The 27056-nt window shown below is 50.2% G+C and overlaps 2 protein-coding genes and 1 long non-coding RNA gene across 11 annotated transcripts in view; 1 reads left to right on the forward strand and 2 right to left on the reverse strand.

Moving 5' to 3' along the window:
* Nucleotides 1–53: 53 nt before the first annotated feature.
* CC2D1B (coiled-coil and C2 domain containing 1B) lies at nucleotides 54–26592 on the forward strand. Of its 3 annotated transcripts, XR_009451982.1 has the most exons (26): nucleotides 1074–1195; nucleotides 1571–1653; nucleotides 2737–2881; nucleotides 3835–3938; nucleotides 4518–4676; nucleotides 5060–5185; nucleotides 5328–5487; nucleotides 5652–5830; nucleotides 5982–6057; nucleotides 6143–6244; nucleotides 6326–6456; nucleotides 6666–6738; nucleotides 7132–7268; nucleotides 7628–7736; nucleotides 7821–7993; nucleotides 8435–8560; nucleotides 9203–9261; nucleotides 9341–9457; nucleotides 9830–9903; nucleotides 10020–10078; nucleotides 10261–10312; nucleotides 10738–10837; nucleotides 11000–11090; nucleotides 12208–12337; nucleotides 19971–24252; nucleotides 25299–26592. XR_009451982.1 is itself a non-coding variant. In XM_059689592.1 (25 exons), exons 2-24 carry the CDS (start codon nucleotides 1588–1590, stop codon nucleotides 12334–12336), a joined length of 2547 nt encoding a protein of 848 aa, XP_059545575.1. In that variant the 5' UTR covers nucleotides 1074–1195; nucleotides 1571–1587; the 3' UTR covers nucleotide 12337; nucleotides 19971–26592. The 3 variants fall into 3 exon arrangements, 2 of the variants coding, with proteins under 2 accessions (XP_059545574.1, XP_059545575.1); XM_059689592.1 differs by having other exon boundaries at nucleotides 19971–26592; XM_059689591.1 differs by lacking the exons at nucleotides 1074–1195; nucleotides 19971–24252; nucleotides 25299–26592 and adding an exon at nucleotides 54–172 and having other exon boundaries at nucleotides 12208–17326.
* LOC132231085 (uncharacterized) lies at nucleotides 11051–12227 on the reverse strand. Its single transcript, XR_009451985.1, has 3 exons — nucleotides 12184–12227; nucleotides 12037–12093; nucleotides 11051–11359 (listed from the first exon to the last, which is right to left on the reverse strand). It is a non-coding gene; the product is annotated as an uncharacterized LOC132231085 (long non-coding RNA).
* ZFYVE9 (zinc finger FYVE-type containing 9) overlaps nucleotides 13786–27056 on the reverse strand; it is a 140610-nt gene continuing 127339 nt past the window's right edge. For all 7 annotated transcript variants that reach the window (XM_059689585.1, XM_059689583.1, XM_059689581.1 and 4 more), the window contains 3 exons: nucleotides 25948–26053; nucleotides 22844–23020; nucleotides 13786–18185 (listed from right to left, as the gene is read on the reverse strand). In XM_059689585.1, coding sequence (XP_059545568.1) covers nucleotides 18024–18185; nucleotides 22844–23020; nucleotides 25948–26053 — 445 coding nt within the window. In that variant the 3' untranslated portion in view covers nucleotides 13786–18023. The remainder of the gene's footprint in view (nucleotides 18186–22843; nucleotides 23021–25947; nucleotides 26054–27056) is intronic.

Raw genomic sequence — 27056 nt, forward strand, 5'->3', positions numbered from 1 at the left:
CCGCCTGGCGCATGCGCATTGCGTGTTGCCTGGGCGTGGAGTCACGTGTTCGGCGCGCGCGTCTCTGTGGGGGAACTTCCTGTCACGGCTGCCGCCGCCGCCCGGTGGCCACTGGAGTCCCGGGCGGTGCGGGGCGAGAGCAGGCCCGGGGTGGTGCCGGATCCGCCGCGAGGTATGCCGCGCGTCCGCCCCCCGGCGAGGGTGGCCTGGGGACGCGGGGAGACGGAGTCGGCTGGGGCAGGGCGGGGAGGCGTCCCGCCGCGAGGGATGGGGTCCCCCGGCGTCGCCGCTCCTGCGCTCTCGGCTGCCCTCCTCCTCCGGAGCTCGGGCCGGGCTCCGGCACCGACGCCCCATCCCGGGCCCCGGACCTGCAGACTCGGCGCGTCTGACGGACCTCGCCTGTTTCCCTGAGCCGCGCGCTCCGCCCCGCTCGGCGCCGGCCCGCCCCCAGCCCCGCCGCCGGAATCTGACCCCTGAAGTCACCCTGAGGCCCCCCCTCCCCCGCCCCGGGCGCCCGCAGCCTGTTCACCTCGGAGCCCTGGCGATTCCACCCGGGGCTCCGCCCTCCGGCCGCTTCTCGCCGCAGCGCGCCCCGTCGGCCGGGACCGTTGCGGCCGGGACGGTTTGCAGCCTCCGCTCCCGCTGCCTCTTCCCGGCTGCAGCCCGCGGCGGCTCAGAATCAGAACCGCCGGCCCGGTCCCGCCGGCCCTGGCCTCGGGATGCTGCCTGGATTCCACCGGGTGTCGAGGCGTTCACATCGGCCCTGCGCACCTTTGCAGCCGCACTTGTCCACGTCCTGCCGCGCAGTTTAGGCTCCAGGAGCCCCGGGTCCCCAGGCTCCTGCGGAGGCCAAGCCGCTTCTCCCCCCAGAACGACCCTCAGGTCGCGCCCTCGGCGTGGGCTCCTTTCCCAGCGCCCAGCGGACGCAGCGCCGAGCCTGCTCCCTCCGCCGGGGACCGGGCACCACGCCCTGCAGCGCCCGGGGGTGTGTCCACCCACGAGGCCGTCTCCCCACGTTCATGTTCGAGAGGCTGGGGAACATGTCACTCTCACTCCTGCTCCCCCGGGGCCCTCGGGGCCTCCTGACACAGTAGGTGCTGTGGGCGGTTGTGAGGTCTCTGAACCAGGGCGCGGAGTCAGTCCTCTGGACTAGACAGAACCGCCCAAGAGGAATGTTTGTGACGATAAAAGGTCAGTGTTTGTGCCGGGCAGTACCCGAGGAACTGGGTTTTTAGTTCAGTTCACTTCGATGTAAGTAGGCACGTGTGGCCACGGTGTTTGGCAGCCCGGCCTTATACCCGCCGCCCGGCCCGGCCCGGCCCGCGGCCGCTCCTGTCTCCCGGCTCCTCCCGCTCGGGTCTGCCGTCGGGTTCGCACGCCCTCAGCCCGCCGGCGGGGGCCCTCCGCCCTCTGCCTCCTAGCGGTGGCTCCAGGGCTGCGCTTTCCGTGATCCTCCATCCTTCCATGTAAACATTGCCTTTTCCTCCTGACCAGCCGGACTCAGGGCGCGCTTTTGGGGAAGGGGCTTGCCGGCGGCTCCCGTCTGAGTCTCGTCCGTTCCCCCGGACAGGAGTCTAGGCCGCCAGGATGCCGGGGCCCAGGCCGCGGAAGGGCCCTCAGGCCCGTGGTCAGGGTGTGGCGGCGGCCAAGCAGGTATGTAAATGCCTTCACCCCTGCACCAGGGGGGCGTTCCTCCAGGGCGTGGGCCAACTGGGCCATCGGGTGGTGTCACCATTAGCGCAGACTTGGAGCCGCGGCTCCTGGAGTTGGCAGAGCCCTTAGGGACACGGCCTGGCCTCCGCCGCACACGTGTGGGGCATGAGGCCTGCACTCAACCCAGGCACCCTCCGGCCATGGCCGCCTCCTTACAGGGCATCTGGAGGCTTCAGGAACCACCAGTTCATGGGGCACTGATGGGGCCTGGCACTCTGATGGGTTCACTTAGGGCCATAACGCTGCCTACCAGCCTCAGGTGCCAGGGCTTGAGGGCTAATCCGCTGGGAGAGCTTTGCAGCCTTAGGGGTCTGTTCCCTAATCTCTATTTATTCTGGGCTCCAGTCCTGGGACTTCTTAAAAGAGGCAGGCAAGGAAGGTGTAGGATAAAGGGCATAGACTCAAGTCCTATGACCTTATTTTAAATTCTAGTTCTGCCACTTAACAGGCTGTCTCGGTATCGTCACAAGGCTGACTGTGAGAAGGGGCCTACCTTTGTTTCGAGCAGTCAGAGTCATACAGACAGAAAGGAGAATGCGGTACTGGGCGGGGGGAGGGGAAATGGGAGTTATTGTTTAATGGGCCACAGTTTCAGTTTTGCAAGATGGAAAGAGTTCTGTGGATGGAGAGTGGTGACAGTAGCACAACAGTGTGACGTACTTAATGCCACTGAGCTGTACACTTTAAAATGGTTATGATAATAGTTTCCAGGTTATGTGTGTTTTATAATTTTTTTAAAAATAGAACCTACCCCTTAGGATTGTGAGAATTAACTAAGATAAGCACATGAGTGCTAAGTAAATACAGTGCTGTCATTGTTGTAATAATAATGGCATTGTGGTCTTACTGTCTTTATAGTCACCAGGGAGTATACCAAGGGGTAATATTGTAGGCCTCAGTTTCCCTTTCTGCACATTGGGCCTCACAGTGAAGGAGCCACTGATCTCTAGGAGCCTGGCTGTGGGGCTGGGCTACATCCTTGACCCCATTGTATGGTTCCTAAGAAATCTTCTCTGCTCTCAGCTGGGGCTCTTTGTGGAGTTCAGCCCTGAGGACATGCTGCTGGGGGTGGAGGAGACTGAAGATGATGAGGACTTGGAGGCTGAGCTGCTGGCCCTCACTGGGGAAGCAGGGACCACAGGCAGGAAGCCAGTCCCCAAAGGGAAGGGTAAGTTGTCGGTGCTGGGCTGGACTTGGTGCTGGGACCAGATGGGCTCAAGCAGGTGGTGGAGAGTCCTCACAGCTCTGAGGATGCAGCCACACCACCTGGTCGTCCTGCTACCCATGTCCCTTCTGCAGCGCTCTCACCAAGAGCTCGTCTTGCCCTGCTCACACACCTGTGATGGGGAGCTCACATCTTCCCTGACTGCCCCCCTTCATGTGGACAGTCAGCAGTATGGTTCTCTGGCTGACTCAGGTCTCTACCCTTAGCCCAGCCAGGGCCTGGTATAGAGTGGGGCTCAGCACAGACTGAATTGGGCACTAATAAGCGCATAGAAGTTGTATCCGATGAGTAAGCGGAGTCTTCCTGCCTAGCCTGGAAGAGGACAGAGACCTGAAGTCTGGGAGGGTCAGAGGATCTAAATCTTCCTCTTCTCACCAGGAACCCTCAGGGAGGACCTCCCCCAACCCCTGTACCCCTGAGCTGAGGATAATGGGAGGACCATGGCCCTCCATTTTTTCTCAGTCCAAACCTTTGGGGTTAGATGAGCCTGGGTTTGAATCATGGCTCTGCTACTTACAGGATTGCAATTAATAGGAAAATTAATATTGGTAGTTCTCAGTTTACTTCTATAAAAGGGATAATATGACCTATCCTACAGAATTACTGTGAAGCTCAAATGGATGTTAAAAGTCTTTACATACATGAAAGGTGTAGTTAGGAGAAAAGGATGAATGTGTCTGTGAAGAACGATAGCAAAAATGCGGAGAAGGGTCCAGGAAGGTTTCCCTGCGGAGGGTCTTTGGAGCTGGGTCATAATGGAAGAGCAGGAGTTTCCCAGGTGGGACTGGCTGTGGAAAGGCAGGGTTTCCTCCTGGGTGTAGAAATGTACAGTCATTGAAGGCTCTCCTTCACTCTTCATGGACCTTTGCTGAGGCCCTGACCCTCTGTTTCCCCAGCCCCCTTACCTATGGCCCACATCGAGAAGTTGGCAGCGGACTGTATGCGGGATGTGGAGGAGGAGGAGGAGGAAGAAGGGCTGGAGGACGATACAGACCTGCTGGTACGTCTGCCAAGCTGGTGTCCTGGGCCTGATCAAACTGCAGAGGAGGCTGGGGTTTGCCCCTGTGCGTGCTCTGAGGTTGCACAACTGCCCTGCCCTTCTTGGGGCTGTTTCCTGACTATACAGTGTGAGACTAGTTTCCTCTTTTTTTTTTTTTAATATATTTTATTAATTTTTTACAGAGAGGAAGGGAGAGGGATAGAGAGTTAGAAACATCGACCAGCTGCCTCCCGCACACCCCCGACTGGGGATGTGCCCGCACCAAGGTACATGCCCTTGACTGGAATCGAACCCGGGGCCCTTCAGTCCGCAGGCCGACGCTCTATCCACTGAGCCAAACCAGTCAGGGCAGAGACTGGTTTCCTTTGATGTCTGGTCTGCACTCTGTACTTGGGGGTTCTCAGACTTGTGGTCTCACTGTTTTCAAGACTGTCTTCAGTCAGATTAAAGACGTGTTTTGGTAAAGGGGGCTTGCAGGCACAGTGACTGATGCTGGGAAGAGGGCCCTTTATTTTCAGATCCTGTCACAGTTTGTATGGCCATGAGGCTCCCAAGCTCCTGTGACTTGTGTCTCCCCAGACTGAGCTGCAAGAGGTCCTGGGTGCAGATGGGGAAGCTGGGTCCCTGCATGGCAATGAGACAGCCATCATGGGTAGCTCTGAGGATGAGAAGGGACAGGAAATCGTTGAGCCTCCAGTGCAGACACCTCTCCCAACAGCCTCAGTCCCAGCAGCGCAGGTAGGTTCTTAAGGGACCTGACAGTCCTGCGTGCCCGTGTGTAACATGCATACAGCATAGCTTGCATAGGAAGACGGCAGTAACCCTCGGGCCCTCCCCAGCAGTGCCCCTGCTGAAGCAGTGACTGAGCATGAGGAACTCTTTGGTGCCTGGCTGGCCTCACAGGTCTCTGTTCTCCCAGACCATCCTCTGGAGCCCTTCACAGCTGGTCTGGGCCTCTGTGTTTGCCTCTGATAGGGCCTGTTGCCTCCTCCTTGAGGCTTTGAGGAGCTCCTCCTTGAACCCAAGAGCTCCGTTTTCTGGGGCAGCTTTGTTGCAGGGAGGGAGCAGCAAGGGCCTAGCTGGCCCTGGAGTGGCCAGGCCCTGAGCTGGAGTATCTACAGGCTGGAGGGCCTCAGGGGCTGCAGGCTCTGCTGGAAGATCGGATCCGCAATTACCGGGAGGCTGCGGCCAGCGCCAAGGAGGCAGGTGAAGCAGCCAAAACCAGGCGCTGTGAGCGTGGCCTAAAGGTAGGGTGTGCCCAGCCAGGGAGCAGGGCTGGGAGGAGTGGGGCTGAGGGCAGCAGGAGGTTGGGCCAGTAGCGGGGGGAGGCCTCCCCACTGGCCTGATGGAGGTGAAGGGCCCGGCTGGGTTTCTGTTTCTCTCTCCCAGACCCTAGAGGCCCAGCTGGCTGCTGTGAGGAAAGGCAGGAAGATCAGTGAGGAGGAGATCCCACCTCCAGTGGCCTTGGGCAAGAAATCCCCGGCCTCTCAGGAAACAACCAACAGGAGCCCTGATGCAGACCCTCCCGGCCCCCCCACCATGTTGCCAGGTATCAGGAGACACTCACATCCTGTTCTAGTTCCCAAGGTCAGGGCCGTGGCCTGCTTCCCATCCCACCAGTCGATGGCCAGAGTCACACCTCCCCTGTGGGTGCCGGCAGCCCAAGGTGTGCACGTTCTTCTTTGACCTGATGGGCTTTTTGTTTCTCCATAGACAGCCCTTCCCAGCCTGAGACGAGCTTGGGCAGCCCTGGCATATCTGCCCCACCCGGTTCAGACCCAGACCCACGGGCCCTGTTGTTGGCCCGACAAAGAGAGTACAAAGTGGCTGCCCTGAGTGCCAAGCGGGCTGGAGACCTAGACCGCGCCCGAAAGTTCATGAGGATTGGGAAGGTATGACATCTGGCTCAGGGGCCCTCTGTCCAGCCCGTTTCACAGTTGGGGGAAGTGGCCTGCTCATGGTCACGCAGCTAGACTGGGCTTGAGGGGAACTTTTTTCAGCCCAGGCTCTTGCGATTCCCCTGCTTTGCTTACTGCTGTGCAGAGATTTGGTGCCGTCCTGGAGGCCCTGGAGAAGGGGCAGCCTGTGGACCTGAGTGCCATGCCCCCAGCGCCTGAGGGTCAGTATGGGGATGGTGGAGGGAACCTGCTCAGGCTGGGACTGGCTGGGCACCCCCACCTATACTTCTGCTCTGGGTCCCCCAGACCTGAAGCCCCTCCCACAGGCTTCCCAGGCACCCACAGTCATACCCCCAGCAGTGGAGCGAGTGCAGCCAGTGATGGCCTCTGACACCCCAGCAACCCCAGGTAGGATGGGATGGTGGGACTGTGGAGTGGGGACTGGGGAGAGGTAGGCAGGGCTGATGCTCTCTCCTTCCTCCTCTCAAGTGGCCCCTGCTGAGCCACAGACGGTGCTGGACGCCCTGCAGCAGAGGCTGAACAAGTACCGTGAGGCAGGCATCCAGGCCCGGGCCAGTGGGGATGAGCGCAAGGCCCGGATGCACGAGCGCATTGCCAAGGTGGGCCTGCAGCCTGAAACCCGCCTATGTCGGCCCCTCTCTGGCTGGCTGCTCTCTGCCCTTGCAGCTAGAGTTTCCATCTCTGTCTCTTTGAAGCTGTTGCTGCCTCAGGGGCTCTTTTTCCTCCTGGGCTGCTTTCAGTCTTCCTCTTCGTCTCTGTGGGAGCCTGCAGACTGCTGCAGACAGCTCCTCCTTTCCTTCCCTCGCAGCAATATCAAGATGCCATGCGAGCACACCGAGCAGGACGCAAAGTTGATTTTGCTGAGTTGCCTGTTCCTCCAGGTAAGTGGTGCTTGGCCTAGAGCAGGGGTGGGCAAACTTTTTGACTCGAGGGCCACAATGGGTTCTTAAACTGGACCGGAGGGCCGGAACAAAAGCATGGATGGAGTGTTTGTGTGAACTAATACATGTTAACACTGCTGCTGGTGATGGAGCGGAGGGGAGAGCAAGAGAACCCTCCGCTCTTTCAGCTCCGCGGGCCGGATAGAACAGCCGAACGGGCCGGAGTTTGCCCACGGCTGGCCTAGGGTCACTGTGAAATCTCTGAGGAGGGGAAATGATTCTCCGGTAGGTGCCTCCACCTGTGGGAGCCACCCATCCCAGCCATGCCCCAGAAGACCCAGCTGAGCCCACAGAGGCCACCCCAGCCCTCACGCAGCTCTCTCTCCCCTATAGGATTCCCCCCCATCCCTGGTCTGGAGCCCATCGCAGGCACTGAGGCGGATGCAGTAGCAGCTGCTTTAGCAGCTGCCCAGAAACTGGCCTCCTCCGAGGAAACAGCCCCCGCAGAGGAAGATGGGGATGAGGATGAGGTTTGGCTGAGGGCCCAAGACTCCAGGGATGGGGCGGGGGCAGCAGATGAGGGGTAAACGCAGACCCTGTTGTCCATTTTACAGAGAAAAAACTTGGCCAAGGGCACCCAGATAGGCATTGTCAGAGCTGGATTCAAAAGATGTCTTTCTGACTCCAGAGCCCATGTTCTATCCCTAATACCCTACTGTCTGCTGTCGGGAAGGTCAGCTCAGAGCTTCGGAGGTTCTGTAGGGCCCACAAGGGGAGGCCATTCATCTCAGTTCACACAGCAAGTTAGTGCAGTATTAACAAGAGAGTCCAAGCTGCTGCGGCCGGGTGGGGAGCAGATTCCCTGTGACCTCCTCCTGGGCACCTGCAGGATGAGCCTCCAACCCAGGCCCCAGTATCTAAGAAGCCTCTGGTATCTTCCTCCCGGCCCCTGCCTGAGCCCAAGGCCTCGAGTTCTAAGGAGTCACTGAGTCCCTCTGGTGAGTTGGGGAGAAGAGGGGTGGGGGACTGAAGGCTCTAGTGAAGGGCAGGCATGGCTCTAACCAGCATTGCTCTCCCTTCAGTGCGGGAGCAGTTGGCACTGCTAGAGGCCCGCAAACTGCAGTACCAGCGGGCAGCCCTGCAGGCCAAGCGTGGCCAGGACCTGGAACAGGCCAAAGCTCACCTGCGGACGGCCAAATGCCTCGAGGCTCAGATCATCCAGGTCCGAGCCGGCAGACCTGTGGACCTCGCCAAGGTGAGTCCCTCCTGGTTAAGCAGGACTTCTCAGGCAGAAGAGGCAGGTGGCAGGCTTGACAGCAGGGCTGTGAACCAGGCAGCTGCCTGGACGCCACTGTCCATTGCCATCAGCCATACCTTCCCTGCGGTCCTCCAGCCAACCTGAGAGGTGGGCCTGGGATAGGATGTGGTGGCCCCTGGAAAAGCCTTTTGCTTATGCGTCTCGGCCCCATGGCCCCAAGAGAGGCCAGGAAAGGCCAGGTGGGCTGCCAGTGGTCAGAGAGGACAAGCCAGTGGGAGGCAGAGCATCTCGGCAGCCTGGGACAGACGGGAGGCAATGAGTTCCCAACACTGGTGGTTAGAAGCTGGGGAACCATTCAGTTTGGGTTCCTGTATCCGTTGGGCCAGTAGGGGGGTAATCTGACTCTTGGCGCCCCTGAGGGGCGTGTGACCTTGGCAGGTGCCTTCACCCTTGACGGATGAGGAGGGTGACTTTATCCTCATTCACCATGAGGACCTGCGCCTCTCCCAGAAGGCCGAGGAAGTGTACGCTCAGCTACAAAAAATGCTTCTGGAGCAGCATGAGGTCAGTTGACTGCTGTCCCTCTTCCCTTCAGTGCCCACAGCCTCCCTTTGGGGAAAGGCATGAGGCTCAGACCAGAGCGGCTTGGTTTCAAATTGTGCCTCTTCCACTTACTGGCTGTTGACCTGGCACAAGACACTTCCCCTCTCTGCACCACATTTTCATCTGTAAAATGGGATGGTTAATATCCCAGGTGGTTATGAAGTTCAGACAACAGGCTGGAGGGGAAAGTACTTGGAAGGTCGGAGGAAGTGTTAGGAGACACATATACATATATGTATATAGGAAAATGGACATAATGTATATTTGCACATATCGATCTGAACTGCTGCCAGCAAGTCTACTTTCTGAAATGATGTTTCTCTTAGGTTTTGCACAAATATTATTGTGATTTATGAAAAAAAAAACCATAAGATAATATTCTGTAGTAAATAATTTGGGTAATAAAATAGGAGTGTGCTAATTGAATTTTGAGGTGTGGCTATCATCAGGAAAGAAAACAGCAAAAACTTAGGGACTTGGAAAGTGATCTTGGGGAGGGTATGTGTTGGGGGAGAGAGGAGTGAGACTGTAGGAGAAGGTTGGAGCTTTCAGAAGTCAGGCCTCTAAAACCGACCTAGACCCACTCTGGGCCTCTGTTTTCAGAAGTGTCTGCTGTTCTCCAAGCAGTTCATGCACCAGGGCAATGTGGCCGAGACTACCCGGTAAATGCAGGGCTGGGCACGTGGGGCAGGGACCAGAAAAGGGGCCTGTTGAGCTAACGTGTGCACCTGGACCTGTCAGGTTTGAGACGCTTGCTCAGGACCGCAAGAAGCAGCTTGAGATCCTGCAGCTGGCCCAGGCTCGGGGCCTCGACCCTCCTAGCCACCACTTTGAGTTGAAGACATTCCAGACTGTGAGGTACCAAAGCCTGAGACAGTGGCTCCATGCAGGGATGGGCCAAGAGGCTGGGAGCCAAGGCTGGGGACTTAGGCCCCTTTAGTAAGAATTCCCGGGCTTGGTCCTGCCATAGGCACTGGGCCTAGGGATGTGGGAGGTTGGGCGTGGTGCCTGCCTGTGAGGAGCTCAGAGCTGTGGGTGGTTGAGGAAGGAGCTCTAGACCGAGGTCTTCGTACCAGCTCTGCTGCTCCTAGCCCAGACGAGCTGTTCCTCTATTCCTGCACCCTCTGTTCCTGAGCTCTACCTGGCAGGCAGGCAGTCCCTGGAAGGGGGACCCTTTCCCACTGCATGACTTCACTTTGGGCTCTCTCTCTCCTGGCTTCCTGGCTATAGGATCTTCTCGGAACTCAACAGCACAGAAATGCATCTGATCATTGTCCGGGGAATGAACCTCCCAGCTCCTCCAGGTAGCCCTAGGGCCACCCCGACTCCAGGAGGCTCTTGATTAGACACTGTACCCCAGCCAATGGGAAGCACTGGCTCCCCTCCATCTCAGGTGCTGACCCCCATTTCTCCTTTATAGGGGTGACCCCTGATGACTTGGATGCTTTTGTGCGGTTTGAGTTCCACTACCCTAACTCGGTGAGGTTCAGGTAGAGATAGGATCCTCTGAACCCCATCTTCTGTTCGGGGACCTGGTGCTCAATTTCTCCCAGTCCCTGGAAGGTCTGGTTATAGGGAGGGGTTTGAAGATATATAGGCGACTTGGCCCAATAGACCTGTTTTTTCAAGCTGCCCACACTTCTCCCTTCTTACTGCTTTAGGACCAGGCTCAAAAAAGCAAAACAGCTGTGGTGAAGAACACAAACTCTCCAGGTGAGAGCTGCTTTCTCCTCTCATCCTCTGATATGTGTATGTGCAACATTTGTGTTTCCAGATCTATTATCTTATTTGGTACTCAACTTGGGAGAGAAAGGCAGGTATTACCACTCCTCTTATGTAGTTGGGGAAACTGAGGCTTGGAGAAAAAGGGACTTGCCTATGGCCTCCAAGCACAAAAGTAGTGGGAATGCAATGGTGACTCCAAATTCCATGTCCCTCCCATTTGAGCAAAATCTGTGTCTAAGAGCACAAGAACTGTCCAAGTGGATTTGCAAGGCCAGGACCTAAGCTTTACCACCCTCTGGTGGAAGTCTCACTGAATTACAGGCAGAGTGATCCAGAGGGGCGATCAGCCCCCAGGCCTGTTACCACCGCCTCAGGAAATCCCTGGTAGCCAAGTTCCTCTTACTATCTTGCAGAATTTGATCAGCTCTTCAAATTAAACATCAACCGAAACCACCGGGGCTTCAGAAGGGTGATCCAAAGCAAAGGAATCAAGTTTGAAATCCTCCACAAAGGGTGAGCCCCCTGTCAGTCATAATGTGAGGGAGGGCTGGGAGGAAGGAAAGGCTTCTATTGCTGCCATCCCTGCTACTACTCAGTCTTCTTGTGCTGGTCTCAGCCAGCTCGTTCCTGCTTTCCCTGCCCAGTCCAACCCTCTGCTGACCCTTGGCTCCCCAGATCCTTCTTCAGAAGTGACAAGCTGGTCGGCACAGCCCACCTGAAACTGGAGCGGCTGGAGAACGAGTGTGAGATCAGAGAGATTTTGGAGGTAGGACCCAGAGATTGCAGAGGTAGGGTGGTAAGTAAAGCCCAACGTTCACTGAGCATCAGTCCATTAAAAACATCCAGAAGTGTGCTGTGCAATAGGTGTTATTCCCATTTTACAGACTGAGATTCCGAGGGTCTGACAAAACTTTATAGCATCACCCTTTCAGAAAGCAGCTATGTTCTTTCCAGGACACTCTGGGCCACTCAAGTTCCCAGGGATGGTGGCTGGCAGGGCCTGGTCATTGCTGTCACCTTGGCACATACAAACTCCTGGATACGGAAGGACAGAGTTATGGTTGGGCAGTAGTCTGGCAGCTTGACAGAATGAAACAAGCTCTGGACATAAAGTTGATAAGGTATTTTACCATCTGGGACCTGCCACAATGAAGCCAGATTGTTAAGGAATTGGCCCCAGACAGCTCCTTAAGTTTCCATGAACTCATCAGATTTCACAGGCAGTGACTCGAAGAGCTTGCTTTTGACATGAGGAAACTGAGCTCCAGAGAGAAGGGTGTCCTCAGCAGCGTGTGGCCGAGACCCTTGCTGGTGCCTTCGTCAGTGGGGCTTTCCCACTACGGCGCACCCACCTCCCTCCACCACCTTTCCTGGGGTTTTATTAAGGGCTCTGTATTGGCCACATTGGTGGTTAGGCTTCTCGAGGCTGCAGCACTCACTGCTTTGCACACCAGCTTCCCCCTTCCTGCCCAGGAGGGAGGCAGCATGGGGGGTAGAAAGGAACCCCTGGCCTGGGTTCTAGTCCTGGCCTTGCCACACCGGCTGTGTAATAGAACATCCACTCTCTGGGCCATCTGTGAAGGAAGGGTCTGGGCTGTGGTTATTCGGGCTGCACCTTTAAGCCAGAGAATTTCTCCCAGGAGTTTCCATGGGGAAACTGAGTGAGAACTCTTACTTGGATTAACATATTACTTCTTTCTGGTGAGACTTACCTGTGAGGTGGGCAGCTCTCTGAACCCACCACCAGGGTTGTCATGAAGTAGAGACTCCTATGTTGATAACACAGAATGTTTTAGCTCCTCATTCTTTACCTGTGAGCATAGGGAGCTGCCTGCTCCCAGCCTGTCCCCATCAGTTACCATCTCCCTCTCTGTGATCCTCAGGTCCTGGATGGAAGGAAGCCCACTGGGGGCAAGCTGGAGGTGAAGGTGAGGCTGCGGGAGCCTCTGAGTGGCCAGGACATACAGATGGTCACCGAGAACTGGCTGGTCTTGGAGCCTAGGGGCCTGTGAGGTGGGCAGCTCTCTGGACGCTCAGAACCTCCACCCCTGCTCTCTGTCCAGGCCCACAGGGCACTTCCAGGACGCAGCTCCTATGGGGGAGAAAGCCTCAGAAGTTCTCATCTGTGAGGATGATCAAAAGGCAAAACTGTTGGGTAGGGCTTGGCCTGAGTTTCTTAGGATCCTCAGTAGACCCTGGGAGGGAAGTTAAACCCAGGTCTGTTTTCAGGAAAACCTTTCTAAACTCTATGTGTGTATTCATTGCAGTTTAGACTTACTTCCTATGCTTTGTGCCTGTGCTTCAGACGGTCAACGCTGGGAGAGGAGTCAGGCCAGGCTGTGTGCAGAAGCATACTTTTCCCAGCTTTGCTGGCTATGGAAGCCTTTGTGCCTAAGGGGCTACATGCTGCTACACAAACACCAAAGACCTGTGCGTGCATTACTGACCACGGCCTGGTCCCTCCTGCTGCTGGCTCCTCCCTAGGCCTCCACACCAAAGCAGGCTGGATTCCAGGAGGCCGCTTCCCCTTCCCTCTGGGCAAAAGCAAGAAAGCCTCATCGCTCTGTGCCATGGGGTCTTGCAGCCCCCGAACCCCTGTGTAGCAACTGTGTGCAGCTTACCCCAGCCTCTAGTTGCAACATTTCTGAATGTGCCTTTAAAAGCTCTATCTGTAAAGGATGGGAGACCCTGAAATTGGAAACGCCCCTGCTTGGGGTAGGGCAGGTTCCGTGACTCGGTGTCAGTGGTGGCCTGTGCCACAGCTCGGTTTACGCCCGTCTGCCTGTGCCTTGTTTCCTGATAGCTGCTGCACTCTTCCCCGCGCTCTCAGGGGAGGAAGGAAGTTATTTGGACTGTATGGTGGGAAGTAGGCAAGGCTGTATCTTGGGTTCGGTCTGTGCACCTAACGCAAAAAGACAGCTAACGGGGGAGGGGGGCGGTGGGAATGACACAAAAATGTAACTTTTTAAGAAACTATGTCTAATTCACTTATAGGGGTTTTATGCCCTACACGCAGAGTAACCATTAAAATCTAAACAAAAGTCCTATCACTTTTTAAAAGCCCAAGTAGCAGTAACATTTAATTGACAGAAACTGCTGCTGTGGCTTTCTCCTTTGAGAGAGGGCAGAGGAAGCCTTGCCTCTTTGGCTGATCACCGAGGGAAATCCCTTAATTCTCCCCAAGAAATTCTCCTTTGGCTTTGTTTTTCTGAATGGATGGAGACGGAGGGATTTGTAGTTGCAATAGGTTTAATATTCAAAACTGCAGTATTCTACATTTCTTAGAAATAAACTTTAATATCCCATTCCCTCTCCCCACACCCATATTTTAGCATTAGCTTAAGTTGTACAAAGCATTCCTTGAGGTCATCTTTTAAAGGCTCTAAGTGAAGCAGATACATTCAGCTTACTGGTCACCACAGCACTGCGTAAGCACAGCTCAGGGATTGAGTTTTTGTTTGTGTGTGTCTTTTTCTGACGTAGGGCTGGACCGTGCTTTCCTGCCCTTTGTAGCAAATCTTTTAGAGGGTAACAGCAGGAAGGACAGACAAACGACTTTTTTCCAAGAGCTTTCTGACCAGACTTAACTTGGCCATCAGAGTAAACTACCAAAATTTCTACAGATGTGAGATTTAACATTTGTAGTTACATCTGTGTGTCAAAGCAGCAGTGATCTAGAATGAAAAGAAGGGTGGTTAGCTTTCCTAAGATGGCCTAGAGCAAAGAAGGGTTTGCACCGCAACCAGTGCTTACTAAGAGGGCAAGGACAGCTGTGGTTACCCTTGGAGGCTCCAACCACCTTCGGATTCCTGACCTCAGGCCTCCGCTGGAAACGCCCCGTTGCAATTTGTAGGAAGTGTTCTGTGCCTCACAGGTTTCCCTTTGCAGCTTGGTCAGTTCTCTCTCCTTCCCTGCTCTTTGCTTTTGAAAAACAAAACCTCCAGGCTGAGGGAGGCAGACAAAGCACCCACCGGACTTGGAGACTGAGGCTCCTTCTGAAAGGGCCTTTGTTGCAGCCAAGGCATGCCGGGTCACTGGGAGTGGGAGGAGCCTGCCCAGCCTCGTCTTACCCTGAGACTTGTCCAAATGCAGCAACCGAACAGATTAGTGATTTGGGGGCAGAGAAGCTGCCATGACCCAAATTATTTTTAAATTGTAAATTCCCTCTTTAATCTAGTGCAAGGCATACTTTCTTCTGAATTAGTGAACTGAACAAAATACAGAATAAATTTTTCTTAGGAAGTCTTGCTCACAAAGGCAAACTATTTTGTGACTTTAACATTATTTTCCTTTCTTATGCCACCATTGTTGAGAGCTTGTTTTCTGAATTTTGTGGGTAGTTCTCAAAGATCTTGCCCCTTAAATAGGCAGCTCCATTTAAGATGAAACCGTGGGACTGAGGCTGGTGGAGCCAGGGAGTTGGTGCCTGGTCCAGCTCCAAGAATCTTCCCACGGGCTCTTCCCATGGCCTCAGCTTCCCAAACTCCAGAGTGGGCATCATTCCTGCTCCACTCCTTAGCCTTTCAGGCTACGTGTACAATTCCTAAAATTCCCATTACTGTTTAAATTATTTTAACATTACTATTAAAATAGAACTTAATATAAAAAGTGTCCAGCAGATTGCTTGATTATTGCATGAAATGCATTAAATGCATAAATTGCTCCCCTGATGACTAATTATGACAGAAGTAAATTTAGTTGGAAATGGTGGGCCCACCGGCATTCAGGAACCACTGGATGAGGGAAGACAGATGGGAACTTACACAAGGTAACATCCTATCTCTAGAGCCCAGTAGGTGCTCAGAAAGTTTGATAAAAATAAATGGAGAAATACCTTGTCTAGCATTTGGTAAGAGTGCAATAATTTTTAAAATTTAATGTTACCATAATGGCAGTCCTATCCCTCTTCAGTTTATAAGGATCTCTATATGCCAATCTTTAAGTTTTATGTTCTAGAAAAATTTGACATATTTAGAAATGTGGTATTTCAGCCCTCTACTTTATATACCTCTTACAATATACAGTGTATAATCCAGAGATAAAACAATTGGGGGGGGTGGTGGTGGTGGTAAACTAGCCTTGGCTCTATTATGCCCCATTCCACAAGATATTTTATGCAAATTGAGAATGGACCTGACTCTGCAGGACCAGAGTCTGTCCTCAGTGGAAGAATTTAAAAGCTTGCACGCACTGATCCAGAAGAAATACATACAATTGCAAGGTATATTTAACTGAACAGGAGGAAAGATAAATTTCTGTGGGGAAAAAAATGGGACCAGAATTTGTAGAAGCTCTAAACTTCCAAGGTATATTTAGACCAAGTTGGATGTTACACCTCAAATCCCTGCCCTATGAAATATTCCTACCAGGTTTTAGAGGGATGTGTGGTCCCAAGGCTCAGTGCATGCTGGTATTCTCTGGGCGGCATCTATGCTTTTCCCTTAGAAGCTCTGGGTGCCTCTGAGTCTGGGAAAAGGTTAAATTCACGGTACTCTGCAGCCACCGCCAGCAAAGCTTTATGGAGAGAGAGTACAGAATGTGGATCCATCACCACCGCCATGGAGAAGGGATAAACATAGGTGGACATGCTTCCAAGTGAAGGCCAGGTTGTGGGATGCCTAAACATAGCTCCACAGCCTTTAATTGCCAAGTGCTAAGCCCAGCGCTAACCACTGGGAAGCAGCCTCTCACTTCCCAGAGGCCTGCATTAGCGTCCAGAGGATTCTTGGAGCTGTGCTTGTAGCAGAGGGACCGTCTGCTGCTTGGCCTGGGCTTTTAGAAGATGACAGTGATAAGAGTGAGTTACCTTAGAGCCATGTTTTTCAAACTTTAGGTCGTGAAATCCATTAGGTCTGTGACCAAAATAAATTTTAATGGAAAAGAAGTTACTTTGACTATATCACATATATCATGGATAAAACAAACCTTGGTTTCCAATACCACTAAAAGAAACCATGGCTGATTCAAAGGCTGGGGCAGTGTAAGCACTAGATGAGTGTGGAGAATCTTGTTAGGCCAGAAAGCAAAGTGTTAAAAAAAATGATAGAAGCATTTCACAAGGATGGGGGAGCTACCCTGAAGGCATGCTCTATGGCCAAAGCTGAGCTATCTGAGTACTCAAATAATGGGTCAGAACCATTCAAAATGGAATCCACAAGTCCACAATGAAAATTAAGTGAATAGTAAATAGGAGGAAGAGCTTTTGCTTATAATGACCAAGTGCAACTGGTAAAGGTGGAGGGAGTGCTGGAGTTGAAAAATCTGTAGCCATCATGTAAAAGATTAGTTCAGATAAGAAACATCCGTGGATGCTAAATCTTAGGGAAATTTTGATGAGCAAGATATTTGCAGGATCTGTAAGTGTCTGTACACATTGGTTATTCATTCCAAGGGGGGAAATACTAGAGAAATTGGACAACACTGAACAGGTGATCAAAATTTACCCTCATCAATGGTGTGCAGGCGGCTATATAACAAGCACACATCACTTAGGATTCTGGCCAGAATGCATAAATTGATTCCAATTGTGGAAAGATACCAATCACATTTTTAAAATGAGGTGAGGGACTATACTCACCGAAAGTATGGAGGACATAAAAGATACAGGTGGGTCAGCAAAGCTATTTGCCTTGTCCGATCCCAGGCGAGAAGCTTTACAGGAGGGGAGAGCCGTGCGGGACACTACTGGACGGATGCTAGAGTCAAGCAGCTGGTGTATCAGTGTTAAATTGACTAAAGTGTGAACTGTCCTGCTGCCATGGAAGAGAATGTCTTTAATTTTAGGAAATAAGCATTAAAGTATTTAGGGGTAAAGAGCTATTAGCTATGCAACTTACTCTCAAATGTCTCCATTTTTTGTGGAGAAACACTGATAATGCAAATGAGCAAAGTGTTAACATGTGAACAATAGGTGAATCTAGGTAAAGCGTACATAGGGTTTTTTTGTACTTGCAACTTTCTTGGAAGTTTAAATTATTTCTCAATAAAATGTTTTTAAAAATACAGCTAGTGTACATTATAACTAAAAATGCCTTGAGTATATTGTCAGCTTTCACAGAAAGGCCCAATTCAGTACCTGCCGATCAGTGGGGCAGATCTTGAGCAATCCTCAACTCGGCTCTGCTATCCAATCACCTCATTTACACTGAGGTGCCCTTCCTTGGCTAGAAGAGTAATAATCCGTTGGGTAATCTGGTAAAAACAAACAAAAAATGTGTGACTTCTACTTGTTACTGTGATGTAAATGGAACAAGATCAGTGTGTGATCCTTTTTGTATCAATTCTGTACAAAAAGTACAAGACTGATGCTTCATATTTTATTTCCTCTCTGCCCTCCCACCCCACCCTTGGTGATGGTTGTACCCATTTGAGCATTTTTGAGCACAAGGCCATAAATAAGTCTTAAAACAGGAGCAGAATTCTTGTTTAAACAGGAACAGAAGGGGATTTAGCTTCAAGGATAATATAACGGTGGTGCAGTAATGGAAGCTGCCCAGATCTGGTGGACAATGCATAGAAGACTTAGAATTCATGGAACATCTGTCCCCCCAGCCACCGTAATCCCCCAAACCCCACTCCCACCCCACCCCCAATTAATAGTGTTAACAAAAGCTTAATCTTCCAGTTCTAAAGTGCAAATGACTTGGTATGACTGCTGTTGCAACAGGTCTGAACAGGAAAAAAACACGAAGTCCTCTGTCTATGCGATGTTTTCCAGAATATAAAAGATGAGTTCCATGACGATGGGTCCCTCACTGAGCTGGCAGGCCCCTCCATGGATCACTGGCACCAAAGCGCTGTCCAGGTCATTCATGTACTGCGAGGGAAGGGGCTGGCCATTGCTCCCTGCTTGATAGCCAACCTATACCACAGAGAGAAGGACGACAGGTTACTGGATAGAGCAGCTCCCTCCAGAGAGCTGAGGGCCAAGGAGGCTGAGCAGGAAGGAGATGGGCTTCCTGGCCATGGGCTGGACACACAGCAGTTAACACAAACTTCTCTTCCCTAAGCTGTCATTTTTCATCCTGTCATTTACTCATCCTGACCCTAACACGTGGTAGCTGTGAAACCTTGGTCTCTTAAGACACTTAACCTGTTAAGGTCTTAGTTCCCCCAGAAGGGACTGAGGTGTTAGGGAGAGGCACAGAATGTCAGAAATAAAACCTAAGCCTATAGTTGTGAAAATTAAAATGAGAACTATACTGAGTATAACTCCCTAGCACAGCAGGAACTGAACACTTGTTCTGTCAACCACTGGGCCCCACACCATATTTTGAGCATCTACTAACACAGAGATTCAAAGATGAATGGAACAGGGCCCTGGCCATCAAGAGGCCCACTCATCAGTGAAAAATTATTTTTTAATTGTTTTATGTGAAGTAACTCCAGCCGGTACCATTCGACAAAGAACCATGATACCTCATTTAAATTACTCTGCTATGCTTGGTATAGCATGGGGAAAGACCTTAAGTAGAAAACACACACTTCTTGATTGATGACTAGTTAGGAAATGGAGCCAGATCCATAACCATCCACATTTTCCCTAATGATAACACAACAGCATCAAACAGGAACACTGGGACATGTCTCAGGGATCCAAAATCCAAAAGAAATGTACAGGCATACCTCATTCTGTTGTGCTTTGCTTTACTGTGCTTTGTAGATACTGAGTTTTTTAAAAATTGAAGGACTGTGGCAACACTGCATCGAGCAAGTCTATCAAGCACCATTTGCTCACCTAATGTCTGTCCCATTTTGGTAATCCTAGAAATATTTCTAACTTTATTACATTTGTTATGGTGATCTTCGATCAGTGATCTTTGATGTTGCTTTGTAATTATTTAGGGGTGCCACAAACTGTACACACATAGGACTACGAATTTAACCAATAAATGTGTGTGTTCTGACGGCTACAATGACTGGCCATTACCCCATCTCTCTTCCTCTCCTCAGGCCTCCCTAGAGAGACAACAATATTCAAATTAGGCCAATTAATGCCTTCTAAATGTTCAAGTAAAGGGAAGAGTCTCACATCTCTCACTTTAAACCAAAAGCTAGAAATGAACAAGTGAAGAAAGCACATTCAAAGCTCAGAGAGGCCAACAGCTAGGCCTCTTGCACCATACAGCCAAGTTAATGCAAAGGAAAAGTTCTTGAAGAAAATTAAAAATGCTATGCCAGTGAATACCAATGCTTATTGCTGATATGGAGAAAGTTTTAATGATCTGGATCAGGGGTGGGCAAACTTTTTGACTCGGCCACAATGGGTTCTTAAACTGAACCGGAGGGCCGGAACAAAAGCATGGATGGAGTGTTTGTGTGAACTAATATAAATTCAAAGTAAACATCATTACATAAAAGGGTACGGTCTTTTTTTTTTTTTTTTTTTTTTTTTTTAGTTTTATTCATTTCAAACAGCCGGGCCCGGCGGGCCATAGTTTGCCCACCGCTGGTCTAGACCTACTACTCAGAAAGACTCCTTTTAAAATATTGCTGTTCACTGACATGTATCTGGTCACCCAAGAGCTCTGATGGCTGTACAATGGGTTAATGTTTTAATGTCTGCTAATGCATCCATTATTGGTCAAGAAGTAATTTAGACTTTCAAGTCTTACTTTTTAAGAAATACATTTTGTATCTGCCATAGATAAGAGACTGTTTTGATGGTTCTGGACAAAGGAAATTGAAAATCTTCTGGAAAGAATTCACCATTCCAGGTGCCATTAAGAACATTTGTGATTCATGGAAACACTCAGAATATCAACATTAACATGAGTTTGGAAAAAGTTGGTTCCAACCCTCATGCATGACTTTGAGGAATTTAGTGGGGGAAATAACTGCAGATGTGGTGGAAACAGCAAGAGACCTGGCATTAGAAGCGGTGCCTAAAGGCGTGACTGAACTGTTGCAATTTCATGATAAAACTTTAATGGATGAGGAGTTGCTACTTATGCAAAGAAAGTAATCTATCCCTGGTGTGAAAACTTGAAAGGCAACAAAGGATTTGGAGTATTTCATAAACTTAGTTGATGAAGCAGTGACAGGGTCTGACAGGGCAGACTCCAATTCTGAAAGTAGTTCTGTGGATAAAACGCTATCAAAGAGCATCACACGTCACAGAGAAATCGTTCGTGAAAGGAAGTCAATCATCAGCTCCATTATTATCTTATTTTAAGAAGCTGCCACAGCCCACCAATCTTCAGCAGCCCCTCCCTGAACAGTCAGTAGCCATCAGCACTGAGTCAAGACCCTCCCCCAGCAAAAAGATTATGATTTACTGAAAGCTAGAATTTTTTTTATCAATAAAGTATTTTTTAAATATATTTTTTATTGATTTCAGAGGAAGGGAGAGAGAGAAACATCAATGATGAGAGAGAACCACTGATAGGCTGCCTCCTGCACACTACTGGGGATCAAGCCTGCAACCCGGGCATGTGCCCTTGACTGGAATCAAACCCGAGACCTTTCAGTCCTCAGGCTGACACTCTATCCACTGAGCAAAACCAGCCAGGGCAATGAAGTACTTTTTAAGCAAGGTGTGCACATTGATTTTAGACATATTACTACTGAACACTTAATGAAAGGGCGAGTCGTCGCGGGGCCTGACCACGCTGCTGGTGGCCTCGGGCACCGACTCCCCAGCCCACGGCGGGAGCCCGGCGCAGGCTGCCACCCGCCCGCCACCCCCGGAATGGACCCACGCGGCAGCAGCGGCAGGGCGGGTGCCCTCTCCCGAGGAGATAGTGGAGGCAGCGATTGCCGGCGCCCCTGGGAACGAGACGGAGGACGTGGACTTCCTGCCTGGGCTGGAACTGGTCGATCTGCTGGACCCCCAGCAACCGGACTGGCCCCTGGAGCCCGGGCTCAGCTCGCCCTGGGGGGCGGCTAGGACTGCGCCCTCCATCTTGCCCTGGGTCCTCCATTTTTGGGGCAGCCGCCATGTGCTCAGGAGAGTGCCTTCTTCCCGGAAGCCCAGGCCCCTGCTGGCCACGCCCAGGATTTCTTTAAACTAACCAATGACAATCAGGGGACGTGCGCGCCATAGAGATGACCACATCCTGTGTACCAAGACCCGACTTGGGCCTGGCCACTCGGCGGGGCCCACAGTCCCCTCCCCTGCCGTTACTATAAAACCCACAATCCCATCAGGCCTCGCTCTCTCGGCCACTGGGCTACCGTTGCATCGGTGAGTGTGGTCGGGGAGCCGAACTAGTTCGAGATGAAGGACTCTTCGCTTTTGCATCGGACTGACGGGCTCCCTGGGGGTCCTGGGAACCTTGAAATCTGGGCACAACATAAACAGACTACAGTACAGTGTAAATGTAACTTCTATATGCACTGGGAAACCCAAAAGTTCATGTGACTCACTTTACTGCAGTATTCACTTACTGCTGTGGTCTGGAGTGGAACCCACAATATATCTGAGGTATATCTTGTAGAGAGATTAGATGCTAGGCCATGGGAAAGAGGCAATGGGATGAGGGACTGGGGGAGAGTGGGGCACATGTGCTAAGAATGGATTATTGCTGCCTGGCTGGGATGGCTCAGTGGTTGAGTGTCTACCTATGAACCAGGAGGTCACAGTTCTATTCCCAGTCAAGGCACATGCCCGGGTTGTGAGCTCTATCCCCAGTGGGGGGGCATGCAGGAGGCAGCCAATCAATGATTCTCTTTCATCACTGATGTTTGTATCTCTCCCTCTCCGAAATCAATACAAAATTTTTTTAAAGTGGATTATTGCTACTAACAGCACCAAAAAATCTGAGTAAGAAAGGGAGAGAAGCTTGACTATAGGAGACGTGAGCTGACAGGGAATGAGGAAATAGCTCAAGTCCCATCTACTAACAAACATGGAAATGTTCGCAGTAAGAAAACCGTAAGGAGTGGGAGCTGCAGAGGCCAGTCAGCAGAGGCCTGCTGTGGTCAACAGGACAAAGGACAGCTGGGCCCTGCTCTCTAAGGGCAGAATGACTCCTGAAGGGTGGGACTGAGGAGTCTCAATGGGCAGCATCGATATCATTCACACAGGGGTGGCGGGTCTTCACAACACCCTTCTCCTAACCCTAAAAAGAAAACCAAGTCCTTGGAACACTTTCAGGTGAGGAAGCCAAAGTGCAAATGATTCAGGGTCTGATCAAACAGCACAGCAAGGTGTAGTTTTAATAGAGGGAAGGCCTGCCCTAACCGGTTTGGCTCGGTGGATAGAGTGTCGACCTGCGGACTGAAGGGTCCCGGGTTCGATTCCAGTCAAGGGCATGTACCTTGCTTGCAGGCACATCCCCAGTGGGGGGTGTGCAGGAGGCAGCTGATTGATGTTTCTAACTATCCCTCTCCCTTCCTCTCTGTAAAAAAAAAATAAAATATGTTTTAAAAAAAACAGAGGGAAAGCCAAAGTGCTATATCTGGTCAGACCCAGGGTCCAAAGAAAGGCCGAGTTGATGCAGGGAAACTCACATGTTGGAAAACAGAAACTGACCAACTTCCAAGGCCAGCTTCAGAGGCTGCCTCAGAATCTCTTACCTGATCTGAGTCCAGTGTCACACGAAGTCCCAGCTTAGTCATTCCATCTTCCTTCAGGAGCTTCAGGTGGGGACAGAGAGCAAGGCAAAAAGCCTTGGCTATGTGCTCGGTCAGCCGGCTATGATCTGCTGGATCACTCAGGCAACTGTGCTGGTCATCATTTTCTAGGAAAAACACCTGTTGCCCGAACATAAGAGACTTAACCTTGTGCCCAGGAGATTGGGAAGAAACAAGTGTATCAGCTCACTGTGCATGAGCACCCTGACCCACAGAGATGTGCAAAAAGACCTGACAGGGTACCTCAAAGTCCCTGGGACAAAAGGGGGACACTAACATCTTACATCCAAGAAACAATCTCAGTCTCTGCATCTACAAAATGGTAGCAGCAACCTGCCTATTTCCCTGGAAGCCATAGTCAGGGTCATCCTGGTACAATCTACTCAAAAAAGGCTTACATTTTGCATTGTGCATGTCTAAAAGGTAATTCCTGTATGTGGACGATTTTCTTAGGAACTGATCTTAGAATCTAAGAGAATGGCTCCTATAGCTTAGGTGACCCAAACCCTTCATGTTACAGATTACTTATAGAAGGGAGGTGATTCACCCAAGTGTACATAAGGATTTAGAGACAGAGACGGGGTAAACCCAGAATCCAGGTCTTCTGTCTCTTATCACAGAGCTTTCCCCAACATATAGCTCCGCCTTTGCTGAGGTCAGAGCTATGCCAGTGTGCACACACTGGGAATAGGGAGAACATAGCAAATTTGGAACTGAGAGACCTGAGTCCTAGTCGCATAGAGGAAGGTGATGAACAAGTCCTTTGGCTTCTGAATGCCCAATCTGGATTTATAAAATGGAAAGCACCTGTCTTCTCTAGTTACTATAAAAAATGATATATAAGCAAAATATGCTTATCTATACCAACCCTGAGCTTAGTGCTCAATAAGCAGCTTATACTAAGAATACTAACAAGGAGTCAGCTCTGAAGCCCCGTGACGCATGCACAGGTGAGAGTGCCAGCATGGAATGAGGGAAACGCTCTGGAGTCGGAGTCAGGAGGCCCTGGCCTCTACTCAGTAACTAGCATCAGGAAGGTCAGTCTCACAGCCTTTCAGAGCCTTTCTCATTATGCAAATTTATGGGTCGCCACCGTGCCTCACTGGGTTACTTACTAGGGAGCAAAAAGGAGGGAATGGAGGTCAAACTATTTTATAAGCAATAGAGTTTTTTATGTTCCAGTGTCTGAACTGCTCAAAATATGTCAAAGGAATAGTCATAAAGCAAGCGGCTAAGACCACTGAACTGTGTATGAAAACACTGGGCCTGGTATGAAGGACCTCACTGGAACAACAGCTCAAGAACTGCAGGACTAGACTCTCTGCTCTCAGGAACCAGCTATGTGAACTTGGGTAGGGCACTTAACCTCTCCTGCCTCAGTTACCTTGTGTGTAACATAGAAAAGCTAGAAGTCACAGAACTTTTAAAAAATTACTTCTAAAGTTGCAAGGAATCTTAGAAATCTTTAACTTAACAGTGTATTTTGTAGATAAGTATAAATAAGATTCAAAACAAATTGGGAGACCTAGGACCCACCTGTTTATTCTCGGAGAATAAACTTTCTGATTTGTCTGAGATGTACACACACACAGGGTCTCTGCCCTGCTCCTCTTGCTCCAGGTTAGCCTCTAATACAGCTTTCGAGTTAAGGAGCAATACAGTGGAAAAGAGCTTAGGAGTTATCCAGATCAGGGTTTGAATCAGGACTTTGATATTACTTATTTGCCATGTAAGCTTGGACAAGCTACTCAGTCTCCAAACTTTAGTTTTCTTTTGTTCTTTTTAAATTATAGTTGACACACTAGTTTTCTATTGATGAAATGAGTCAATTCTTAAAAACCATGTTATCTAAAGATAATTTAACTGGGAGTGCAGCATAACTAGCCCAGCTTTCTAAATCATACAGCAAAGATGGTATGTACCATTCAGAGATGTAGCCTTCGTGAATTCCAGTGCAAACAAATCCCTAATACAGTGGTTCTCAACCTTCCTAATGCCATGACCCTTTAATACAGTTCCTCATGTTGTGGTGACCCCCAATCATAAAATTATTTTCGTTGCTAATTCATAACTGTAATCTTGCTACTGTAAATAATATGTAATTATATATGTGTTTTCCAATGGTCTTAGGCCAGTGGTCAGCAAACTCATTAGTCAACAGAGCCAAATATCAACAGTACAACGATTGAAATTTCTTTTGAGAGCCAAATTTTTTAAACTTACTATATAGGTAGGTACATTGTTATTAATTTAATTAGGGTACTCCTAAGCTGGCCTTTGCTAAAATAATAATAAAGCCACCAACACAAAATAATTACAATTCTTAAACTGATGACAAAAATACCTGTAGTATTTGCAGCTGGTTGGAAAAATACAGGTAACTTTATGCTTCGAGTAGGTACTTTTGCCACCCGCGCGGGATGTGCAGACGCGACTAGCACTAACCACTGCACATGAGACTGCTGACTGACGGGCTCACTCAACTCGTGCGTGAATCGCGTGCGCCTCCCCAGCGCTGCATATCCCGAGGCCGCCTGAGCCACGTCTTCTGTCGCCTGACCAACCGACACCCCCCACTTCTTCTAATGCCACTTCTTCAAAACAGACTCACCCAGGCCGAAAACCAACTTCTGCGCATGCGCCACGAAGTTTCAATCGCACTGTACGTGCACACCCACACGTGGTATTTTGTGAAAAAGCCACACTCAAGGGGCCAAAGAGCCGCGTGTGGCTCACGAGCCACGGTTTGCCGACCACTGTCTTAGGCGACCCCTGTGAAAGGGTCGTTAGACTCCCAAAGGGGTCGCGACCCACAAGTTGAGAACCGCTGCCCTAACAGCTGTGCACGGGCAGCAGCAGACATCAGTGCTGCGGCCTGCACTTGGTGGCATTTCTTGCCGGTGAGCTCAGACAGACCAGAGGGAACTGCAGTATAGTAGACAGACAGACTTTTTTATTATCCTCCAGAATCAGACCAGAATGTGTCTGTGGACCTATTAAAAGTTGTGCTCAACGCGGGTCAAGAATGTCAAGTTTTATCTCCTTACCTCTGTCCATCTGATGACTTTTCCATTTGCCTTATACTCTGATCCATGGAATATCTTCACACTTGTTATAGACTCCATTAACTTCCCATCTATAGGACTTATGACACTGAAATAGAGGCAAAGAAGAGAGATGGAAGCAGCTCTGAAGTCAGAAGAGCCACTTCTCTTATCAAATCTTGCAACAAATTATATTGGGCACCTTGCCAAACACATCTGATCAACATATCACAGCAAGAAGCCACTACACAAACATGTATGAACAGAGTGCTCATGCAAAGGCTCACTAAAATAATTCAAAGAACACACATACAAAGTAGGACTCATGATTCCAGGAGCTGGTTATTTTAATATGAAGAACTGTTTACTCAAACCTGCTCTCTCCTTGCAGCATTCCTTCCTTCAGTGAATGCACAGCCGCCCTGTCCCTCAATCTTGCTCTCCCCTCAGCTCTGTCACAGTGCTCTGCTCCTGACTATAATGACACCCATCATGTTATACTCACCACACATTTTGTGTATCCGTCTTACAAATGAACTTCTGAAAGGGAGGGATATGATATACTTACCTTTGTGTGCTATATTCTCAGTTTGGACACATTACTTGGAACATAGGAGTTTAATAAATGTTTTTTGATTAAAAGAATTATTTAACCGAGTATATTCATTATGACAGTGCTGATGTGAACTGGTGAACAAGTATCTGTTTTATTTATCACAACAAATTCCCTTTAGTGCTAAATTATCATTCCTAGATTCCTGAATAGAAAGGCCCACTTTTTAGTCATTTCCTCTCCAAAATATAACAAGTATAAATAACTGGAGATGCACACTCATTGGTGATAAGGATTAACAATGGAATCACAAAGATTCCAAACTCTTCCTAACAATTTTGAAACCTGTTTATGTTTTCCAATCTTTAAGTATGTAAGATGAAATTTAACTTAAATTTCAGTATCAGGGATTCACGTCATTCACTTGAATTAAAATTATTTAAACAATGTTAAGTTTAATTGCTAATTCATCAGAAAGAACACTCTTAGTTGATGAGTACTTTTTTAAGAGAGGATATGCAGACAGAAGTACAAGCTGGAAAATGTTCCATTTGTACAC

Source organism: Myotis daubentonii, chromosome 3 (assembly GCF_963259705.1).
Source record: "Myotis daubentonii chromosome 3, mMyoDau2.1, whole genome shotgun sequence".
In the NCBI taxonomy this organism is placed as follows: Eukaryota; Metazoa; Chordata; class Mammalia; order Chiroptera; family Vespertilionidae; genus Myotis; species Myotis daubentonii.

What these genes read in the sequence shown, in the direction of transcription:
- CC2D1B (XM_059689591.1), top strand. Translation starts at nt 1,588, where the DNA reads ATGCCGGGGCCCAGGCCGCGGAAGGGCCCTCAGGCCCGTGGTCAGGGT. An exon ending in AGGACGATACAGACCTGCTG is followed by an intron (nt 3,939 to 4,517) that starts GTACGTCTGCCA and finishes GTGTCTCCCCAG; the next exon opens with ACTGAGCTGCAAGAGGTCCT. An exon ending in CCCCCCCACCATGTTGCCAG is followed by an intron (nt 5,488 to 5,651) that starts GTATCAGGAGAC and finishes GTTTCTCCATAG; the next exon opens with ACAGCCCTTCCCAGCCTGAG.